Raw genomic sequence first — 24,250 nt, forward strand, 5'->3', positions numbered from 1 at the left:
ATAGTACATCCTGCATCAGGGAAGATACAAGAGAAAAATGTGGCAGACAAGTTTTAAGGCAAATATTCCTAATCCTTTTTATTTGGCTTGCATTGATAGAAATTAACAAATATCAAATGACAATGGGAACTTGCTTTAAGACCACGGTAAAGCTTCCTATGAGAATGCTATTACAACCAATGGGCGAACATGACTTTTCTCCAATCCAGGTAGAATATTAATAGCAAATGAGATTCTGTCACTTAAGTAGATGCATCTTAGTACTTTTAAATATTAAACAAATTATTTTTTCAATAACCTGGTCAAAAAGCAAATTCTAAAATAGATGAGAAAATAGGAGGAACAGAAATCAAATTATATTTGATCAAAAACAATAACATAACCCAATCTAATTCAGGTCTCTTGAATGATAAAATCCCAGTACTATAACATGACTAATTATCATTAAAATACAAACAAAAACATATGTGAAACAAAGGCAAATTCCCATCCTTCTAAAGATTGTTAGAATAACAGTTCAGTAAGTTGAGAACAATTAAAATATTCTGTATAATTTTTAAAAGGGTAAGAGCTAATGTTTACCTAAATATGAGGCAGAAAGTAACTAAATATCTTGAGATATCCATAATCTTTGCAATCACTCAGAAAAAATAAGTTTTTCATTCATTTAATCAGCCTCATCTAACTTTCTATATGATATGCAGATTCAGCATAGTGAGGCAAGCTGAATGTATATACAATCCCTAAATGAGGAAACACTAAGAACAGAGAAACTAAGTGACTTGCTTAAAGTGAGAAACTGAGCAAGTTAGCAGCAAGTTTCAGTGTTCCTTTTTCAATCCTTACTGCTTTCTGTGAGTCAATTATCATTATCACAATACTTGCCAAAGAGGAAGCAGCAAGTAAGCCAAGGATTTAAAACCACCTCTAAAGTTTTACTACAAAAGCAAATTAAATGGGCAGCTGCTACTGTGAACATCTGCCTACATTTCAAAATTCAAGTCAACACATCTGAAATTTACGTAACTATTTTTCTTCCTACAAATATCACAGTACTAAATCTATAAGCACTCTTCCACTGTAATATTTCGAGTACTTTCAGCATCTTACCTGATCAAAAAGGTCAGTACCATCTGATCCTGCTGCTCTCATCAGTTCATCCTCTCCACCAGGATGAAATTCCATATATGAGGTGACATTATAAACAAACCCTATATCAAAGCAAGGAGAAATAATATCCTCAATTAACTTCTTAAACATTGTAAAGCCTACAAATGTAAGTTCCAATAAATCATTTCCAATACATTTTATTTAACAAATGATTATTTCAGAACTGTAAAAGGTCTGAAATTTCACTATATTTGCAAACTAATAAGTTCACCTGCTAGTTTCATGGGCCCTGGCAGATAATGTGAAACTTGTAGGTTGGAGACATAGAATTGTTTAGCACTCATATCAATAATTGTAATATTTACATTTGCGCAAGTTCCCTTGCACCCCAATTCCTACAGAATTATGAAGATGGCCCAATAAGACCTGTTCCTCCAGTAGAGGAACCTTGAGGTTAGAAAACTTGAATCTTTTATAAAGGATAGTAAGCACACCTGTCCTTTGTTCTAGAGGGAGACATTATCTATATTATATAGAACTGAACTGTAAGCAAACCTGTTCTTGGTCTAGAAGGAGACACTCTATCATCCAAGTTTGTTCACTATGCAAACATACCTGAAAAGATCGTCCAGAACAAAAACAGTCAATGTCTGCTTACAAGATACACAGAAATGCAAAAGACCCATAGAGGATTGCCTCACAATACAAAATGATTAAACACTTTATGTGTATATAATTTTTGAAAATAAAACACATGCCCAGAGAGTCTATACAGTAGTATTTCCATTCTATCATCCTCTATTGCCTTGGTAGGAGGATCTGATGAAGAATCAAGATCTCATCCACATGTCTGACCTGTTTTAGCACAGGCTAAGCAATGGTGACCACTTAGGTCTGTGAAAAGAAAGCTCAACTCTTCTTTGCAATTGTCCAGGAACAAAGATTTATTATTTAGATTTTAATCTTTAGCTCTTCCCCAAATATTTATTTAATCTATTAATATAGTCAATTACATTTTTATCTTTAAGAAAGAGAGACAAGGAACAAATAAAGCAGGATATCTCAACAAAAAGCCTTCTGAAAGAAGTACCCTCCTTTTATGTAAAAACACTATATAAGTAAAAAGTACATAAACCCAGCCCTAAAGGCACAGTGAAAGTGTAAAGATACCGTGAAACCATTTTTTTCAATCCAAGATTAGCCTCTCTTCATGTGATGACCTCCATGAATTTAAGTAACCTCGGATAACTTAAAATGTTCCAAAGATACAATTATCCTGGAAGAAGAGGCTGGATTTCAGTCCCAAGAAAAGTGCCATACTTTTTCTATCAGTTAAATTTTTGAAAATAACCAACCAGTCCAGAGCTCATTATAAAACTGCTATGAGTTGAGCATCAGGGTATATACCTGTAATCCCAGCTACTTGGGAGGCTGAGGTAGAAGGATCATGAATTTGAGGTCAAATTAGGCAACATGGCAAGAGCCAGTTTCAAAACACAAATAATAATAATATATCACATTCCATTCCTTCCTCCATTGATTTGCGATTTTAAAAGCAAGTATAATTTAAAAGGGAATATAATTTCCAAATTTTAAAATATTTTAGTGTCTGTTTTAGAAGTATCTTTTATATTCCACCAATCTACTTATTTCTCATATCACGTTCACATTGTTTTAATTGATGTATCTTTAGATTGGTTTTAATAACCTAGTACAGCATATCCTCCTGTTATTCTTTGTCAAAATTTCCTAACTATTCTCCACTATTATTTTGAATAAATGTTAAAATAATGTTGAATTTTTTTAAAAAATTGCTCAAAGGCAAGCACAAAAGAAAGCAAATTCAAAGAAGCTCTCTTTTAGCACTCCTCCAAAGAAGTTTAAAGTAACTAGCTGAGTTCTGCTACATTTCTCCTTCTCCATCAAACTTAGAAATGTTTGTATTGTTTACTGCTCCAAAATCTGCTGAACACAAATGTGAGTGGTAAATATTAAGATTAAAATTATTCCTAGTGGGCTTCTTAAGACAGAGGATGCCTTTCAAACAAGTAAAACTTTCTCTACAATCTAGTGTTGACCAGAGCTCTACAGTTTCTCAAGAGCAAGATCTTTAAAACACATGATCATCTGTGGCGAACTTTGTTTCAGCAACCAGTTTTTCAGGTAGCTTTAACAGCTGTGTCAGCCTGTAAAAGCCTAAGATATCCCACACATGTGCTCTGATGCCTTATAACCCTTTAGATTGATGCTTATCCCCTCACAATCCTGCCTTTCTTTCTGAAAGACCAGGACCTGTGGCCCTGAAGAACATCCCATTCCCTTCAGACAAAATTAAGAATGCTTACAAAATACTTCCCTATAAGCAATTGAGGCTGTTAGACAGTGTTTCAGTCCCAGATATAGTAGATCCAAGCACATTTAGTAATATTAGTAATATGCTCATTATGACAAACCCAGCTCCAAAAGGGAACTAGTTCACTTCCTCTGATACAAAAGTTCTTCTCTTCCTTTTTTGTCTCCTTCCTTTTTTTCTTTATATAAGCATTTCCTCACAAATAAAAAAAAAAACAAAAATTTTGTTTTTTCCCATCATGCTTTATTATACTCTTTTTAAATACATGCCTTTTATTAAGCAAATATCTTACGTACAAGGTTCTAGCCTCTTACGTGTTCTGAGTACCTAATCTTTAGAAACCAATTGTGTAATCTTCTTAAGTTTCCAATGACACAATTCTTAAATTTCTTCCTACATCTCTTATTGCCCAGATGTGATAGATTCCAGCACACAATTACCATTAAATTGAAACAAATAATATTTGTGGACCAAGAAGCATAAACTCAAATTGATGTTAGGCTCTTAATTCTGCAAAATGTAAATTCTAATAATAGCATAAGAAAAAATAGGCAGAAACTGATTTATGAAACACTAAACTTGTATGATGCAAAACTGGGCTTTGATCAAGGCCTTCTGATCACAACCCAAATGGTACTATCATTTACATGGGCGACTTTCAGTTGGAAAGGGAGATATCTATCTCCATCTATCCATCCATCCCCTCCTTTTATGCTCATACTTTATTGTGTGTGTATGTGTTAAACTCTATCAAAAGTAGAAATCATAAAAGGACTGACTGAGTACTTAAGAAGAGCAACATATTAAAATTAAACACAACACTTGTATTAGGAAGATATATTCCAATGTTTAAATGTATCATTTTTAAACGAATTCGGGGTATTCAATTAGCTAACTCATTCTAGCAGAGGTGTAGCACAATTCAAAGTACATATGCAGGACAACAGCTAGCCTGAGTTTCTTAGGTAATGTACTGGTACCACCTGTTCTTAGCACATTTTCACACTAAATTATGTCTTCTGTGTTGCAAGTCTGGAGCTCCTCTGAGCTCTCAGATAAATTCTTAGAATAAAAATTTCCCATTTTAAAATCATCACTTCCTAGTCTGTCTTGTCAGAAACTTTTACTTCAAGTCAATTACAGAATGGTATCTGAACACTGGGATATCTTTATAGATAATTTTTAGTCTGCTCTCTCATCCAATGTCTACCCTATATACAGACAAAGGATCATCCAGCAACTATTTGAGCAATTTCAGTGTCTGGGAGCCCATCACTCTTCTAAAAGCCTAGTTCAAGGATCAATATCAATTTTATGATAATAAAAAATAATGTTTCCACTCTACACAGAAAGTACTCTTTCCATCTTGACAAACACTGCCTAAAGTTTTTCAGGTAAACTTAATTTGCTTTTAATTTAAGCCCTCAGTTATCTCTGATAAAGACAGCAGGTATCTTACAATAAAAAATTTACCATTAAGTATGTGTCAATTTCTGTGTGAAAACCTTTAAAATCCACACCAAGATGTGTAGAGGAAAATATACCAGTTGCCTAACCCTAGCTAACAGTGTTGTTATGAATGAGTTTTTAATATAATCTTGACTTGAACCTCCTAGCAGCCAAGGTAAAAGAGACTAGTAACCATGGTCTCATTATCTGATCTTAACAAATATTAAGATAAGCAAACAAAAATAGGGAACTCATTAGTTGTCTTAAAGGAAGAAATTCTCTTTATACTGTGAAGAACAGTAAGTCTTTATAAAGAGAAAAATGAGCACATAATTGGTATTACAATTTAACCCTTTATAGAAACATTCTTCATGTTGTCTTCCTCCCATTCTCCCAGCCCTAGGTAACCACTGACCTTTCTGTCCAACTAGATTTGTATACCCTAGACATTTCCTATAATGGAATCATACAATATGTGATCTTTTATGACTACCTTCTTTCACTTATCATGTTTTCAAGGTTCATCCAGAAGGTTGCACATACCAGTAGTTTTCCTTTTTATATTCCGAGCATGGATATATCACATTTTGTTTATCCATTCATCAGTAGATGAACATGGTTGTTTCTAAAGGTATAAGTTTTTGTGTGGACATTTATGTTTTCATTTCTCTTTGACATATAATCCTAGGAGTACATTTGGTGGGTAGTATTCCAATTTGGATCTTGAATGTCCTCCAAAGGTCCTTGTGTAGAAGGCTTGGTCCCCAGCCCATGGTGCTACTGGCGATAGTGGAAACTTTAGTTGGTAAGTCCTAGTGGAAAAAAGGTAGTCATAAAATATTACATAGTGTATGATTCCATTTATATGAAATGTCTAGGTATATATCCTTATATAAATCTATTTGGACAGAAAGATTAGTGGTTACCTAGGGCTGGGAGGATGCGAGGAATGTTTCTATATATGGTTAAATTGTCTAGGTAAGTCCTAGGTTATTGAGGTTGTACCCTTGAAGTGGATATTATGACCCCTTCCTGTTTTTTCTGTCTCCTGGCTATTCTGAGAAGACCAGTTTCCTCTGCCACATGGTCCCATTATGACTCAAAAGCAAGAGAGTCAACTGACCATGAATAGAAATCTCTGAAATCATGAGTCAAAATAAAACTTACTTCTTTATAAGCTGTTTATCTCAGGTGTTTTGCCACAGTGATGGAAAGTTGACTGACACATACAGTATTCTACATTTAACCTTTTGAGAAACTGCCAGACTACTTTTCCATTCTCACCAGCAATGCATGAAAGTTCTAATTTCAGAAAGCTCTTTTTTAGTCACTACTTCAACTCCCCATAGAGAGGAAAAGCCTTTTCCCACTGACAACCTGAAGCACATCACTTATTTCAGATGACTAAAGTCAGAACTGGACTACAGGATAGTTCACCCTCATCTCACACCTAACTCTATATAACAGTGCTTAAAACAGCCCAAGGTAAGACCCAGAGACATTTTATACCTATTAATCTCCCAGATGAAGCTATCATAATTAACTAAATTGCCACAGTTCAGCGCACACACTCATTAATAATTTTTGATTTCTTCTCTGTTCTCTTTTGAAAGTCCGAGAGTCTCACAGTTTAGTATGGAGACTCCTGAGGGAGTTCAAGACACTTTTGGTGGTCCAAGGCCAAAATTTTTTCACAGTATGACTAAAATGTTATATCTTTTTAAATTCACATTCTTTCACAAATGTAGAATTTTCTAGAGACTATATAACATGTGATGAAGGACTGAATGCAGAAGGTAACATGATAATACATGTGTCATCTTGTCATCTACTGCCATATGGCAAAGATATTTGCCAAAATGTAAAATAATACCACTATTTTGTTTTGAAAAATAGTTATTTTTCATAAACATAAGTACTATTAATGATAACATATGGTTGGTTTATGTGTTAGTCAGTTTTTGTTGCTTTTACCATAATACCTGACAAGAACAACTTAGAAAAGTTTATTTGGGACTTATGATTTCAGAGGCTTAATCCATGGTTGGCCAACTCTATTCCTATGGGCCTAAAGTGAGGTAGAACATCTTGGCAGAAGGGCATGGTGGAGGAAAGGTGTTCAGCTCAAGGCAGCTGGGAAACAGAGAAGAGAGCCAGGAACAGATGTGGTCCAGGCCACAGCTCCACAGACCTACTTCATGCCCCCCTATCTATAGTTACCACCCAGTACAGTAACTATTATTCAAATTATTAGTCTATCAAATGGACTAATACACTGATAAGGTTACAGCTCTCAATGGAATCATTGCCTAAAAGCCCCAGCTCTGAACCTTACTATATTGGGAACTATGCTTTTTAAAACAAGAGTTTTTCAGGGGACACTAAAGAGCCAAACCATAATAGTTTAATTTTATTAAAATTAATTTTAAGGGTTATGGCTATAACTCAGTGGTAGAGAGCTTGTCTATCATGCGTGAGGCACTGGGTTTGATCTTCAGCACCACATAAAAAATAAACAACAAAATAAGGTTATTGTGTCCATCTACAACTAAAAATATATTTTAAAAAATTCTTTAAGTTTCTTAGTTTTAATGTCTAAGAGGCAAATGTCAACTGAGATCATCATAAACAAAGCCCTTTGGGGTCCTTGGTAATTTTTTAAATAATAAAGAAATCCTAAGACCAAAAAGTTTGAGGACCACTGCTATAAGTAGTAATTTTGTAATATGATTAAAAAATGATTTTTAGTTTTAAAATTCAAATATTTCACTTGAAAGCTACATATTATCATATTATATTCCATCAACAAAATTTATCTTAAGCCTGTCACGTATGTACCAAGTATTATACCACCATACTGTAGTACTCCTATTTAATTCTTCATCACTGCTCATTTTTTTGCTCCAAAATAAATGAGGGGGGAAAAAAAGACATGTTCATAAGGTAAAATCATGGTATATTTCAACATACAGCTTGGTTTTTTAATAGGTACTGTGACTACTTTGCCATCTTGTGTTCAGTAAAGAAAGTGCATGCTATTTTCATTATGTGTACTGATATTTAACTCAGAAATGATGCAACTATAACTACAGATTTTTAATTCTCTCCCTCAATTCTGCTAATGTATGCTTTATATATTTTGAAGATCTTTTGTTGCATAAAAACATTGTGTTCCTAATGAACTCTTTTCATCATTACAAAAAATTCCATCTCTGTTAAAATTCTTGTCTTTCGCAATACTTTTTATCTGATATTAATATCAGATAAATTGCAACCATAAGCAATTTTGCTTCCTGTCTAGATAATATACTTTTTCCCACATTTTTAGTTACAATTTATCCGTAACTTTAAAGTATACCTCTTACAGACATCATGTAGACAGATCGTGATAACATGAACAGATACACCCATCACACAATCTCTACCTTTCAATTAGAGTGTTTGGTCCATTTACATATAGATTAACTATTGTAGTTAAATTTCAATCTACCTTTTTATTAGTTCCACAGTCCCTAAGTTTTGTATGTCTCTGTTCCTCTCCCTGCCTTATTTTAAGTTAACCAAATTTTCTTCAGAATTTCATTTAGCCTTACCTCTGCATTATTTTTTAAGGACTGTTTTGAAAATTACAGTATATATCCATAACTTTCACTTGCTTATTTAAGAACACTGTAGCTCTTCACATGTAAATTCATGTTTACTGCTCTCTATCCCCTATTCTTTATGTAACTCACAATACAATATTATAACTTTTGCTTTAAACAATCATGTATATTTTTAAGGTGAAGAAAGCAAAATGTAATCTTTTCTCTTACTCAAATACCATTTCCCAAAATCTTAAAATGCCATCAGAAATCACTATCTTTCAAACTGATGAATTCCTTTTAGCATTTCTAATAGTGCAAGTTAGCTGGTAATAAATTCTGTTTGAAAAGTCCTTATTTCATCTTCACCCTTAAAAGAATTCTGTATCTTTATGAACACAAAATTCAGAGTTGATAGTATCATGTTCTTCCCCAGTAGTCATTTTTATTGTTTCTTGGTATGTTTTCTCTGAATGTTTTTAAGATTTTCTCTTTATCTTTGGCTTTCAGTAGTTTGAACAGGATGTACCTAGATGTGGTTTGCTTTTTATTGACTGTGCTTGTATTTGCTAAGCTTCTAAATTCACAATTTCAATTCACAAGCTTCTAAATTTCTTCAAATTTGTGAAATATTTGGCCACTATTCTTCAAATATTTTTTCTCATTTTTCTCCTCCTGGAATTCTATACATACATATATATATTAGACGTTTTATTTTCTGGTAAGTCTCTGAGCCTCTATCTAATCATGTTCCTTTCTGTTCTTCAGATTGGATAATTCCTACTTATTTATCTGCAAGTTCATTAAATCTTCCTTGTATTACCTCCAAACTTCTATAAAATCATTTATCAAATTTTTAAAAAATTTCATATACTCTAATTTTTACTTCTAGATGTTCATTTTTTAAAATTTCTATTTCTCTGAGACATTCTATTTATTCATTTTATACATACATTCTTTTGCTTCTTTGTATAGTTATAATATGTACTTTAAAACCTTTGTGAACTAAATTCGAATACTTGACTCATTGCCAGTATGCCTTTTCGGTGTATCTAGAACTTTGGATAATGTAGTAGAAACTCTGGATTCTGTTAAATTCCTCCAAAGACTTCTATTTTAGTAGGCAACTGACTAGACCCAAACCCCACACTATTTCCCATTTGGGGAATTGAAAATAGAAACCTTTCTTCAAAGTTTTTAGCCTTTAGGCTACTTACAGTCTGTCACGTATGCAAGAAATACCTTATATATTCTTCTCTGGATCTTTCTTTATTTGAATTTTCTCCTTCACTTTCTAGTTACTGCAGACACCCCAATCTCTGTCTTCTAGTTCTTCAAGCCAGTATGGGTGCAAGTCTTCATCTGAGTTTTACTCACACTTCATGGCAGACTTAACCTCTAATTAAATGCCATAAGAAATAGGAAACTCACCCCGGGATATTTCCTTCTAAATATAAATGGTCCTTGCCCTCTAGTTTCTGTCTACTTTTGGTTGCTCACCAGTGTCTTTGGATAACTTTTTCTTTTTTATTTTGTCCTGAGTTTGCTGCAGTGTTGGTCCAACATAAGCTAATCAGCTATAACCAAGTGCAACTCTGAATGTTATTTTAGAAAAACAGGCAATAAACCCTGCCAATTTCAATGGAAACATGAAAAAAACTAATGAAAAATAAATGGATTTCTTAAGAATTTAAAGTAAATGCACCCTTGGTATTTTCAAGAATAGTAACCAGAAAATAGGTCTGTGAAAGGTATTGGGTGATAGAGTAACTTAGGACTTCTGGATTAAAAAGCATTCATCTAATTCCTATACTCCTGAAAATTTTCTAAAATAAATGTAAAGGATAAATAAGACATAAAATCACAGAGACACATATATTATGGCTTGGATGTGAGGTGTCCCCCAAAAGTTCAGGTGTGAGACAATGCAAGAAGGTTCAGAAGAGAAATGATTTGGTTGTAAGAGTCTTAATCCAATCAGTAATTTAATCCTCTGATAAGGATAAACTGAGGGGTAACTGGAGGCAGGTAGGTTGTGACTGGAGGGAGTGGTTCATTGAGGGCTTGGCTATGGAGTATATATTTTGTATCTGGAGAATGGAGTCAGTGTCTGTGTGTCTCTGTGTGTCTCTCTCTCCCTCTCTCCCTCCCTCCCTCCCCATCCCCCCTCTCTCTCCTTTCTGATGAAACAAGCTGCTTCCCTCTGCCACACTCTTCAGTCATGATGTTCTGCCTCACCCATCTTGAGCACTGAGGAATGGAGCCAGTCTTCTATGGACTATGACCTCTGAAACTGTGAGCCCTCAAATAAACTCTTCCTCCTCTACAGTTGTGCTGGTCAGGTCATTTAGTCACTGCAGCAAAAAAGCTGATCAAGACAGATTCAAGTCAGAAAAGGAGATGACAGCAATGAAGTTTTAGAAGCCTGACAGCCAAATGGATGAGTGATAACATACTTTGCAGAATAGGAAAAAAAAAAAGTGACAATAAAAGCCTGTGTAAGTTCAAGGGAATTCATGATAAAGGCAATTTGCTTAACAGAAACCCCATAATTTTTTTAAATTATAATAGCTATGAAGAAAAGGATAATTAGTCACATGTTTTATTTTCTTTTTGGATCACATTACAAATTATTGGCATTCTTTCCCCTTTAAACAGAAGACACATTTAGCACGTCTGATTATCTCAAGAACATCACTGGAGACTGGATATACAGGTTCACTGTGATCTTTTTGCCTCTCCTAGATGCCATATTGTTGGTTATCATGAGGTCTGTTTTTCATCAGCTACTCCTGTCTCTCAGCTCATTTCTTCAGCTATATTGGAGATTCTAATTTACTATGAGCTACAAAACTCAGGCAACTACTATTGCTACGTACATTAAGTAATAAAATTTGCTGCAAATGAGAACTGAAGACTTGGCTTTAATGTAGGCTTTCAGATTTCCTTTAGAGTCTCAGAGACTTTTTTCTCCCCAATGAAATTCAATGGTAAGGCTCTGAGATAGAAAGTTATTCCTCAGATCCTTACAACTGAATTCTGTTGGGGGGAAAAAAATTTCTCTGAGACTGTATGAACTGGGTGCTACTGAATAATTTTATTATGCTACTTTAGCATTGAATTGCCTGGTCAACACTTGTTTCCTTTCAAAGTAAATACAGTATGGGGATGTGAGGGGGAAAAAAAGTTTCATTTCAGAAAGTTTCTGCATCAAAATGTAATTTCATAAGGAATAACACATATGTTATTCCCAACACTCTAACCAAGGTCAGAACAATAATATTTATTGCCCAGTATGGGCATATTTTTGTTATCTAATTCTGAATCTGATCATCAAATAATAAGATTATGGTACTGTGTCATAACAAATGGCAAGTCCAGCAAATTTTTTTGAAGTAATTAATAAATACCATCCACCTACCTCTTATGCATATCCAACAATCATCTTTTTTGTTGTGCTTTTTAAGTTCTTCTTCAGTTACTTCAATTAACCTGCCTTTTAATCCTGTTAGGTCCTTTCCACTTTTGGACAGTCGAATCCAATCCATAAGACTTCTGCCCTGTTTTAAAGGTACCTAGAAAAGGAGAAAGGATTAATTAAATTTGGAATCTTCAAGTTAATTGCTTTCTCTTTGTCCTGAGACTTGTCTTTGAAATACTGCATTACTTTTATTCTCATTAAAAATATAAAAATGAAAATCTAACAATTCTACAAATCCTCATAGCTTTAGGAAGCTTCAACATTGTTTTTGCTACATTAGAATTATAAACAGAAGGTTATTTAAAATCTCTGGACTACAGGGCAGGACTTGGAAATTCTGTTTCACAAATTTTCATTATAATGATATCAGAGTATAAAAGGAATAGTATTCAATCCAAACATGTCCTTGTCCTGGCTCTGTCACTGATTATGTTAAAGCAGCCAATCTGGACCAAAATTTCCTCAAATTAAATATAAAAAGATTTGATGGAAGAAAAGATACACAAATGATTGGTTATCATTGATTTTTTCTGGTTGTCACTAAAAACAGAACAACTGGAATCACTATGCATTAAAATGTTTTCTAAGAATTCACTGAGAAAGTTTATCAAACAATGGAAAATAATCACACTATAGGGAAGAGGTTAGCACAACCTCTGGTCAACCCTGAAGGTTTCTACACAGCCCTGAGCTAAGACTAGTTTTCACACTTGGTGTTATTGGTGAAATGGCTGAAAGCTTATGAGGCTCTCAAAGCCTAAAATATTGTGGTTTCCCATTATTCATGGGAGATGTGTTCCAAGATCCCCAGTGAATACCTGAAACCAAGCACACCCTATATGTGCTAGCTTTTTCTATATACACATTTCTTTATTCTTCTTTACAATTTTACAGACAGAAGATCATTCTTGCTATAGATCTTAGCAACCAAAGCAAATTATTTTTTTTTCTTGAGAACTTTAACCTCTTCACCTATGGAAGCACTTTATGGTTTCTCTGTCATATCAGAATTGCTAGCATCCCTACTCTTGTACTTGGGGGCCATTAATAAGTAAAATAATGTTACTTGAAGACAAGCAATGCAATACTGCAATAGTCACTCTGATAATTAAGAGATGGCTTCTAAGTGATTGACATGTGGGTTGCCCATACAGTGTAGATGTGCTAGACAAAGGGATGTTTCATGTACCATGTAGGATAGAAGGGGACAACAGCACAAGATTTCATCTTAAACAGCAAAAAATGTAAAATTTATGAATTGTTTATTTCTGCTATTTCCATTTAATATTTTCAGACTACAGTTGACTGTCAGTGACTGAAACCACAGACCACAAAACCATAGATAAGGGTAGACTATTATACTTACCATTAGTTTCTTTGAAGAAAAAGTTTGCCAACACCTAATTACAGGATTTACTAACAGGATGTTCTAGGGTTTTGTTTTTAAAAATATACTTTAAAGTCTTTCAGATGAAAGGGTGCTATGGTTTGAATGTGTCTCCCAAAAAGCACATATGTAAAATTAATACCCAAGACAACTGTGGAGGAAGTTGTGGCCTAATGAGTGATGTTTAGGTCGTAGGGACTCCACTTCATGAATGCATTAATGCTGATTATAAAAGGGTATACGTGGGAGGCATAAAAAGGGCAGAACTGAAATTATACTACAGAGCTATATTAACAAAAATAGCATGGTAATGGCACCAAAACAGACATGAAAACCAATGGAACAAAACAGAAGACACAGAGACAAACCCACATAAATACAGTTATCTTATACTAGACAAAGGTGGAGAAAAAACGAAATCTAACTCCTGTATCTTACCCTGAACAGAACTCAACTAAAGTGGATCAAGAATCTAGATATTAGAGCAGAAACCCTATGCCTAACTAGAAGAAAATGTAGGCCCAAATCTCCATCAGGTCAACTTAGGAACCAACTTGCTCACCAAGACTCCTAAAGCCCAAGAAGTAAAATCAAGAATCAATAAATGGGATGGTATCAAACTAAACAGCTTCTTCACAGCAAAGGAAACAATCAAGAGCATCAAAAGAGAGCCTACAGAATGGGAGAAAATCTTTGCCACCTGTACCTCAGAGCATTATCTTCAAGATATATAAAGAACTCAAAAAATCGCTAAGTTATGGAATCAACTTGATGCCCTTCAACAGATGAATAAATAAAATGTGATATATGGGCCCGCTAGTGAGAGCCTTTCTGACCAGAACAAGCTCCGAGTCCCGGAGCCCCTGCAGCGCAGCATACTCCGGCAACGAACCAGCGGAGAGCCTCCATCCGCAAGCAGCCCCTGGGATCAGGGCAGGGCAGCCAGAGACCTCTTCAGGCGGCTCTGCCCACTCCGGCTGCAGGCTCTCTTCACGGGGTGATCCAAGATGGCGGCCTAGAGGGAGACTGCACCCCAAGTCGCTCCAGAACCCTGGAGTTAAGAAGGGGAGGCATTGAGAGACTCGGACTGAAATAGAGCCACGGGTGAGTCTGCCCACTGGGTAAAGCTCGGCCCGGGTGGCAGGCCCAGATAGAGGTGGCTTATCGGAGCCGGGCAGGGCAGCTAGAGTCATTCACAGGCAGCCCTGCGCACCCCGGCGGTGGGCCCCGCCCACACAGCCAGCTTCTCCAGGTTCTCGGAACGGAACTGGCCCGCTAGTGAGAGCCTTTCTGACCATAACAAGCTCCGAGTCCCGGAGCCCCTGCAGCGCAGCGTACTCCGGCAACGAACCAGCGGAGAGCCTCCATCCGCAAGCAGCCCCTGGGATCAGGGCAGGGCAGCCAGAGACCTCTTCAGGCGGCTCTGCCCACTCCGGCTGCAGGCTCTCTACACGGGGCGATCCAAGATGGCGGCCTAGAGGGAGACTGCACCCCAAGTCGCTCCAGAACCCAGGAGTTAAGAAGGGGAGGCATTGAGAGACTCGGACTGAAATAGAGCCACAGGTGAGTCTGCCCACTGGGTAAAGCTCGGCCAGGGTGGCAGGCCCAGATAGAGGTGGCTTATTGGAGCCGGGCAGGGCAGCTAGAGTCTTCCCAAGGTAGCTTTCCACACTCCGGCAGTGGGCTCCTCCCACACGGCCAGCTGCACGGCGCAGGCCCACAGTGAGAGCATTTCCGCACAGAGCCACTTCCAAACCGTGGAACCAGTAGGGGGCTAGGGGCAGTTTTCTTCGGATGAGCTGCTTTATCAGATTCCTCCAAGACATCAGGCTACTGAAGGCTGGGAGGTGATACACTGGAAATCTACCGGGACACTATAAGCCAATAGCGGAAAACTGCAATATCTCAGGGTCCCACTGACAACTGACCAATATGAGAAAACAAGGGAAGAAAATGTCCCAAAGAAACCTAGATACTACATCAATAAAACCCAATGACAGAACAGCAGAAGAAATGTCAGAAAGGGAGTTCAGAATGTACGTAATTAAAACGATCAGGGAAGCTAATGAGGAGATGAAAGAGCAAATGCAGGCATTGAAGGAGGAGATGAAAGAGCAAATGCAGGCATTAAATGATCGCACCAATCAACAGTTAAAAGACCAAATACGGGAAGCAAGAGATCATTTCAATAAAGAGTTAGAGATACTGAAAAAAAACAAACTGAAATACTTGAAATGAAGGAAACAATAAACCAAGTTAAAAACTCCATAGAAAGCATAACCAATAGGATAGAACACCTGGAAGACAGAACCTCAGACATTGAAGACAAATTATTTAATCTTGAAAGCAAAGTTGGCCAAACAGAAAAGATGGTAAGAAATCATGAACAGAATCTACAAGAATTATGGGATATCATGAAAAGGCCAAATTTAAGAATTATTGGGATTGAGCAAGGCTTAGAGAAACAAACCAAAGGAATCAACAATCTATTCAATGAAATAATAACAGAAAATTTCCCAAATCTGAAGAATGAAATGGAAAACCAAGTACAAGAGGCTTATAGAACTCCAAACATACAAAATTACAACAGACCCACACCAAGGCACATTATTATGAAAATACCTAACACACAAAATAAAGACAGAATTTTAAAGGCCGCGAGAGAAAAGAATCAAATTACATTCAGAGGGAAGCCAATAAGAATATCAGCAGATTTTTCAATCCAGACCCTAAAAGCTAGAAGGGCCTGGAACAACATATACCAAGCCCTGAAAGAAAACGGATGCCAACCAAGAATCTTATACCCAGCAAAACTTACCTTCAAATTTGACGATGAAATAAGATCCTTCCATGATAAACAAAAGCTAAAGGAATTTACAAAAAGAAAGCCAGCATTACAGAACATTCTCAGCAAAATATTCCATGAGGAAGAGACGAAAAACAACGATGCAAATCAGCAACAGGAGGCGCTAGCCTAAAGGAATAGCCAAATAAAGGAGAAACCAAATCATGTCAAAAACAAATATGAGTCAATTGACTGGGAATACAAATCATATCACAATAATAACCCTGAATGTTAATGGCCTGAACTCATCAATCAAAAGACACAGACTGGCAGATTGGATTAAAAAGAAAAATCCAACAATATGCTGCCTGTAAGAGACTCACCTCATAGAAAGAGACACCCATAGACTAAAGGTGAAAGGATGGGGAAAAACATACCATGCACACGGACACAGCAAAAAAGCTGGAGTATCCATCCTCATCTCAGATAATGTGGACTTCAAACCAAAACTAATCAGAAGGGATAAAGAAGGACATTACATGCTGCTTAAGGGAAGCATAAATCAGCAAGACATAACAATCATAAATATCTATGCCCCGAACATTGGCTCATCCACGTACGTCAAACAAATCCTTCTCAATTACAGAATTCAAATAGACCACAACACAATAATACTAGGCGATTTTAACACACCTCTCTCACCACTGGATAGATCGTCCAAACAAAATTGAATAAAGAAACTATAGATCTCAACAACACAATCAGCAATTTAGACTTAACGGACATATATAGAATATACCATCCAACAAAGAACGAATACACTTTCTTCTCAGCAGCACATGGATCCTTCTCTAAAATAGACCATATTTTATGCCACAAAGCTACTGTTAGCAAATACAAGAAGATAGAGATACTACCTTGTACTCTATCAGATCATAATGGATTGAAATTAGAAATAAATGACAGAATAAAAAACAGAAACTTCTCCAATACCTGGAGACTAAATAATACACTATTATATGATGAATGGATAACAGAAGACATCAGGAGGGAAATAAAAAAATTCTTAGAAGTAAACGAGAACAAAGACACATCATATCAAAATCTCTGGGACACTATGAAAGCAGTACTCAGAGGAAAATTTATTTCATGGGGTGCATTCAAAAAAAGAAGTAGAAATCAACAAATAAACGACTTAACACTACAGCTCAAAGCACTAGAAAAAGAAGAGCAGACCAATACCAAAAGTAGTAGAAGACAGGAAATAGTTAAAATCAGAGCCGAAATCAACGAAATCGAAACAAAAGAAACAATTGGAAAAATTAACAAAATAAATAGTTGGTTCTTTGAAAAAATAAATAAAATTGATAAACCCTTAGCCACACTAACAAAGAGAAAGAGGGAGAAAACTCAAATTACTAAAATTCGGAATGAACAAGGAAACATCACAACAGACACGAGTGAAATACAAAACATAATTAGAAGCTATTTTGAAAATCTATACTCCAACAAAACAGAAAACCTCGAAGACATCAACAAATTTCTAGAGACATATGAACTACCTAAACTGAACGAGGAGGACATACACAATTTAAATAAATCAATTTCAAGCAATGAAATAGAAGAGGTCATCAAAAGCCTACCAACAAAGAAAAGTCCAGGACCAGATGGGTTCTCAGCCGAGTTCTACAAAACCTTTAAAGAAGAGCTCATTCCAATACTTCTCAAACTATTCCATGAAATAGAAGAGGAGGGAACCCTACCAAACTCGTTCTATGAAGCCAATATCACCCTGATACCTAAACCAGACAGAGACACATCGAGGAAAGAAAATTTCAGACCAATATCCTTAATGAATATCGATGCAAAAATTCTCAACAAAATTTTAGCAAATCGCATACAAATATATATTAAAAAGATAGTGCACCACGATCAAGTGGGTTTTATCCCAGGGATGCAAGGTTGGTTCAACATTCGGAAATCAATAAATGTCATTCACCATATCAACAGACTTAAAGTTAAGAATCACATGATTATTTCAATAGATGCAGAAAAAGCATTTGATAAAATACAGCATCCCTTCATGCTCAAAACACTAGAAAAAATTGGGGTAGTGGGAACATTCCTAAACATTATAAAGGCAATCTACACTAAGCCCATGGCTAATCTCATTCTAAATGGTGAAAAACTGAAAGTGTTCCCCCTAAAAACTGGAACAAGGCAGGGATGCCCTCTTTCACCGCTTCTATTCAACATCGTCCTTGAGACTCTAGCCAGAGCAATCAGACAAACCAAAGAAATTAAAGGGATACGAATAGGAAAAGAAGAACTCAAGCTATCCCTGTTTGCTGATGACATGATTATATATTTAGAGGAACCTGGAAATTCCACCAGAAAACTTTTAGAACTCATAAGTGAATTCAGTAAAGTAGCAGGTTACAAGATCAATGCTCATAAATCCAATGCATTTTTATACATAAGTGATGAATCTTCAGAAAGAGAAATTAGGAAAACTACCCCATTCACAATAGCATCGAAAAAAATAAAATACTTGGGAATCAATCTCACAAAAGAGGTGAAAGACCTCTAAAATGAGAACTACAGAACACTAAAGAAAGAAATTAAAGAAAACCTTAGAAGATAGAAAGATCTCCCATGTTCCTGGATAGGCAGAATTAATATCGTCAAAATGGCTATACTACCTAAAGTGCTATACAGATTCAATGCAATTCCAATTAAAATCCCAATGATGTGCCTTGCAGAAATAGAGCAAGCAATTATGAAATTCATCTGGAAGAATAAAAAACCTAGAATAGCTAAAGCAATCCTCAGTAGCAAGAGCGAAGCAGGGGGTATTGCAATACCAGATCTTCAACTCTACTACAAAGCAATAGTAACAAAAACGGCGTGGTATTGGTACCAAAATAGACAGGTAGATCAATGGTACAGAATAGAGGACATGGACACAAACCCAAATAAATACAATTTTCTCATACTAGACAAAGGTTCCAACAATATGCAATGGAGAAAAGATAGCCTCTTCAACAAATGGTGCTGGGAAAATTGGAAATCCATATGCAATAGAATGAAATTAAACCCCTATCTCTCACCCTACACAAAACTCAACTCAAAATGGATCAAGGACCTCGGAATCAGACCAGAGACCCTGCATCTTATAGAAGAAAAAGTAGGTCCAAATCTTCAACTTGTTGGCTCAGGATCAGATTTCCTTAACAGGACTCCCATAGCACAAGAAATAAAAGCAAGAATCAACAACTGGGATAGATTCAAACTTAAAAGCTTTCTCTCAGCAAAGGAAACTATCAGAAATGTGAAGAGAGAGCCTACAGAGTGGGAGAATATTTTTGCCAACCATACCTCAGATAGAGCGCTAATTTCCAGGATCTATAAAGAACTCAAAAAACTCTACACGAAGAATACAAATAATCCAATCAACAAATGGGCTAAGGAAATGAACAGACACTTCACAGAAGAAGATGTACAAGTAATCAACAGATATATGAAAAAATGTTCAACATCCCTAGTAATAAGGGAAATGCAAATCAAAACTACCCTAAGATTTCATCTCACCCCAACTAGAATGGCGATTATCAAGAATACAAGCAACAATAGGTGTTGGCGAGGATGCGGTGAAAAAGGAACACTCATACATTGCTGGTGGGGTTGCAAATTAGTGCAGCCACTCTGGAAAGCAGTGTGGAGATTCCTCAGAAAGCTTGGAATGGAAACACCATTTGACCCAGCTATCCCACTCGTTGACCTATACCCAAAGGACTTAAAATCAGCATACTACAGAGATACAGCCACATCAATGTTCATTGCTGCTCAATTCACCATAGCCAGATTGTGGAACCAACCTAGATGTCCTTCAATTGATGAATGGATAAAGAAACTGTGGCATATATATACAATGGAATATTACTCCGCAATGAAGAATGATAAAATTATGGCATTTGTAGGCAAATGGTCGAAATTGGAGAATATCATGCTAAGTGAGATAAGCCAATCTCAAAAACTAAAGGACGAATGATCTCGCTGATAAGCGGATGAGGACATATAATGGGGGGTGGGAGGGGCTAGCATTAGGTTTAGGGTTAGGTTTAGAGTTAGGCTAAGGAGAGCGGCAAGAATGAAGGAAAGAAGGGCTGTGTAGAGGGAAAAGAGGGGTGGGAGGGGTGGGGGGAGGGGAAAAATAAAATAAACATCATTACCCTATATAAATGTAAAAAAATAAAAAATAATAAAAAAAAATGTGATATATATATTACTCAGTCATAAAAAGGAATGAATTTATGACATCTGCCAGTAAATGAATGAATTTGGAGACTATCATGCTATATGAAATAAGCCAATCCTTAAAATCCAAAGGTTGAATGTTCTCTCTTGTATGTGGATGCTAACACACAACAAGAGGGGAGGGAAGGAATAGAAGTTCAGGGGATTAGACAAAGGGCACTGAAGGAAAGGGAGGGGGATAGGAATAGGAAAGACAGTGGAATGACTCTGACATGATTTTCCTATGTATGTATATAAATACACCATAGCAAATCTCCACATCAGGTACATCCACAAGACTGAGATCCTAACTAGAATAAGACATACTCCATGTTTGTATAAATATGTAAAAATAAACTCTACCAAAAAAAAAAAAAAAGGTTATGTTAAGGCTGCAAGATCTAGCTCTTGCTCTCTGACTTCCACCATGTTATGACACATTAAGAAGACCCTTTATAGTCAGTTATGAAGGAAACAAAGTTGCATGTGTTGCAAAAATCATTGGGATTTAGAATCTGAATGGACCACACTGGATGAATGAGTAATATTTAGAATTTTTTTTTTGTAAAATTTCAGGGTTCCCATAGTTACTTTTTCCTTTTAGTTCTTTTTTTTACAACATGCACACTTTATTTATGCATCCTAATTAATGATTTTTCTGAATTAGTTTATTTTCACTCCTTTGTGTTAAATAATCCTTCCCTTTCTCATTGACTAATTATGTCATACATTATTTATTGTATTAAATTTTTACATATATATATAAAAAAAAGAAGACCCTTTATAGATATGGGCCCTTGACCTTAGATTTTTCAGCCTCCAGAACTACAATAAATCAATCCTTGTTCTTTATCAATTATTCAGACTACAGTATTGAGTAATATACAGAATTATTATTGGTATTTAAATCAGTTAAGACAAACTAGTGGAAATTTTTCTATAACATGGCTACTGTTTACATTCAGTATGTAACATAGTACCAGAAAAATTATTTAATGCAAAAGCAGGCACCTTCAAGTTTTTACACCTCATTTTCCTGAATCATATCTATTTCAGGCATCCATTTACCCCCAAAAATAAACAAGTTAATAGATTTATGGTAGATTTCCGATTTCAAATTCCACCCTATAAATCTATATTGTTCCATTCTGTCAGTGAAACTCTCCAGGTTTCTTGATACCAGTCTCATAATTTATTCATCTGAAATGATTTTTCCTACCCCAAACTAAAATCACTGGTCTCTCTCCATTCCATAATTCCCAGGGTAATCTTTTGGAAATGCAAATCAAATTATGTACCCTCCCTCTTTCCATGGCTCCTCATGTTACCTTATAATAATGTCTCCAAATTCCCTAGTGGTTTACCAGATCCTTCATAATACTGTCATAATTTGTTTCACCAGATCCATGATTTAACTTTCATTTCTTTCCATTATATGCTTTAGTCAAATGGGAATTGATTCCTTGATTGCTATCAAGCACTTGCTGTCAAGTGTTGCTTTTTCTTCCTGGATCTGCCCCTACCCACTATCCCACAGTTCCTCCTATTTTTTCTGGAAGGTGTCTCTGACTCCAACTACTTTTTGGTCAAAAACTCTACTGTCATACTTGTGGCATTATATATGCCTATTTACTAATCTGCTGCCTATGAGACTAAACTCCTTGAAATAAGAGATCACATCTCTACTATATAGTATATTTTAATAAATACTGGTTTATGAGTTATTAGTAGGAAAAATAATAGTCATCACATATTGAATGCATTCTCTATGTCAAATTCAAATCTGTGAGGTCTGAATAAAACCCTTAGAGTAAACAACATTTACTGACTGCTTAACAAAGCTGTGCTAAAAATCATTATCTTATTTAATCCTATCAATAATCCAATAAAATTGGTTATTCTCATTTATACCCAAAGAAACAGATTCAGAGATTAAGTAATGGATTTGGGGAAAGAATCCATGTCTTTCTCACTCCAAAGTCTATGCTTTTAACAATTATGATATAAACCCTCATCAACTAGGTTTCATTTTCTTCAGTCTCTATTTTTCTCATCCAATGTCAGTTTCCAACATGTTCATGATTATCTTGTTTCACAAAAAAAAAGAAAATAAAGATAAGAATCTGAATTTATTTTGAATTACACAATAATATTATTTTGTTTTCCTTCTTGACTCAAAGACTCACATTTGCCATCACCATCTGTGTAACTTAATGTCTTTGCCTCTAAGTTTTCTCCTTTAGATAGATGTTGAGAATACAGATGGCTGAGAGAAGGGCCACAACTCATAATCTAATTCTGGAAAGACTACACTATAATCCAGTCAAGTATTTAGTTTAAGGAGAGAAACAGGTCAAGGGAGGAAGGGATACATGCTTGGGTGCCTATGTAATAGATAAACAGAGCAATAAATGAAATATCACAGAATCACATCACAAGCCTATATGCTCTAAGGCAACATTTCTTAACCAGTTTCTTTTCTGTGAAATGAAAACACTGAAAGATTCCATTTCAAGGGTCATTATTAAGATTAAATAAGGTAATACAGGAAAAACACTCAAAATATATAAGGTCATAAAGCACTTAATAAATCTCAGTATCAGCATTGTAACTGGGGATAAAGACCTCTGAAAAAGCACATGAAAACTACAGGTTCCTGAACCCATGTTCTAGTCTAGAATCAGAATTTCAGGTCTAACTGGAGAAAACTACAGAAGTCGGTTAAAATCACAAATGATGGTAAGACTCAAGAGACAAGAAATGAAAAGAAAAAGGAGTGTGGCCCAAATGGATGGAATTCTCAAAACAAAACATGAACAAACAGAACAAAGAACTATAAAATAAGAGAAGCAAGCAGCATTCAGGTTTAAGTGAACACGGGACACAATTTTTATTATATTTTGCAAATATAAAATGTATTTGCATTTCACCTGTTGCTAACAGTAACTATGCTCAACAAATACTCAAGCATTAGTTACATTAGCTCCAAAGTCAGCAAGTGGTATCGGTAGAAAAGGTATGTTGAAACAATCAGATACCTGAGAGAGAAAGGCAGTATTACTTGGAGAGAAGTGTCCACAAACCTGAATGGAGGTCTGTGGACATTTGTTTTAGCTTCTCCAAATCTTTCCTAGCTCCAGAAGTCCCCACCGTTGCAGAATGTCTCTTGTCGCCAGTGGTTAGTCCTTCCCTGCTGCGAGGGAACCCACACCACTCACAACTCCTTCGGACAATGAAGAACAAGAGATTGGAAAGGACAGGTTGAGGGAAGGAAGACGACGTTGAGTACCCAAAATACTGCAAACACGATGACCAGTCCTGTCCTACAGATCTGAAATGAATTAGGGAAAAAGGACCTGGAGGAGGGCACCTGACAGCGGGAAAGGTAGGCTAGCAGGTGAGAGGAAAGGAAGGAGTGTTCGAGGACTGAAGACGGCGTGGTATCAAAAAACCGACGCCGGCAAGGACCGGAGGGAACGAAGGCTCGGGAGGGGGACAGGCGGTAAGAGCAAATATGGAAAGACAGACGGTTCCGAAGAGCGAAACGCAGGTGGGAAGCAAGCGCTGGGCGCGACTAACGGTGTCACTGGCTTACCTTGCTACGCCCCCCAGAGGCGGCGCGCTGCTGAGAGCTGGGGGCCGGGAAAGACTGGGAAGGGACGTTTAGCATCCTGGACCCGTTGCTCGGGCCCTGCCCGAGCTCGCCTGCAGACAAGCTCACTCGGCAGGACCCTCTCAGACCAGATCCTCCCGCTCCGGCTCAGCGGCCGGGCAGAGGCCGAGCCCCCGACCCACTTCCGGGGTC

General features: G+C 36.4%; 1 protein-coding gene across 2 annotated transcripts in view; it reads right to left on the bottom strand.

Annotated features, from left to right (window-relative positions):
* The window catches only part of LOC124988837 (cytochrome b5 reductase 4), a 101,218-nt gene extending 76,968 nt beyond the window's left edge, over positions 1-24,250 (bottom strand). For both annotated transcript variants that reach the window (XM_047558620.1, XM_047558618.1), the window contains exons 1-3: positions 24,041-24,250; positions 11,918-12,071; positions 1,111-1,211 (exon numbers count right to left, since the gene is read on the bottom strand). In XM_047558620.1, the coding sequence (XP_047414576.1) occupies positions 1,111-1,211; positions 11,918-12,071; positions 24,041-24,115 (330 nt within the window). In that variant the 5' untranslated portion in view covers positions 24,116-24,250. The remainder of the gene's footprint in view (positions 1-1,110; positions 1,212-11,917; positions 12,072-24,040) is intronic.

This window comes from Sciurus carolinensis, chromosome 7 (assembly GCF_902686445.1).
Source record: "Sciurus carolinensis chromosome 7, mSciCar1.2, whole genome shotgun sequence".
In the NCBI taxonomy this organism is placed as follows: Eukaryota; Metazoa; Chordata; class Mammalia; order Rodentia; family Sciuridae; genus Sciurus; species Sciurus carolinensis.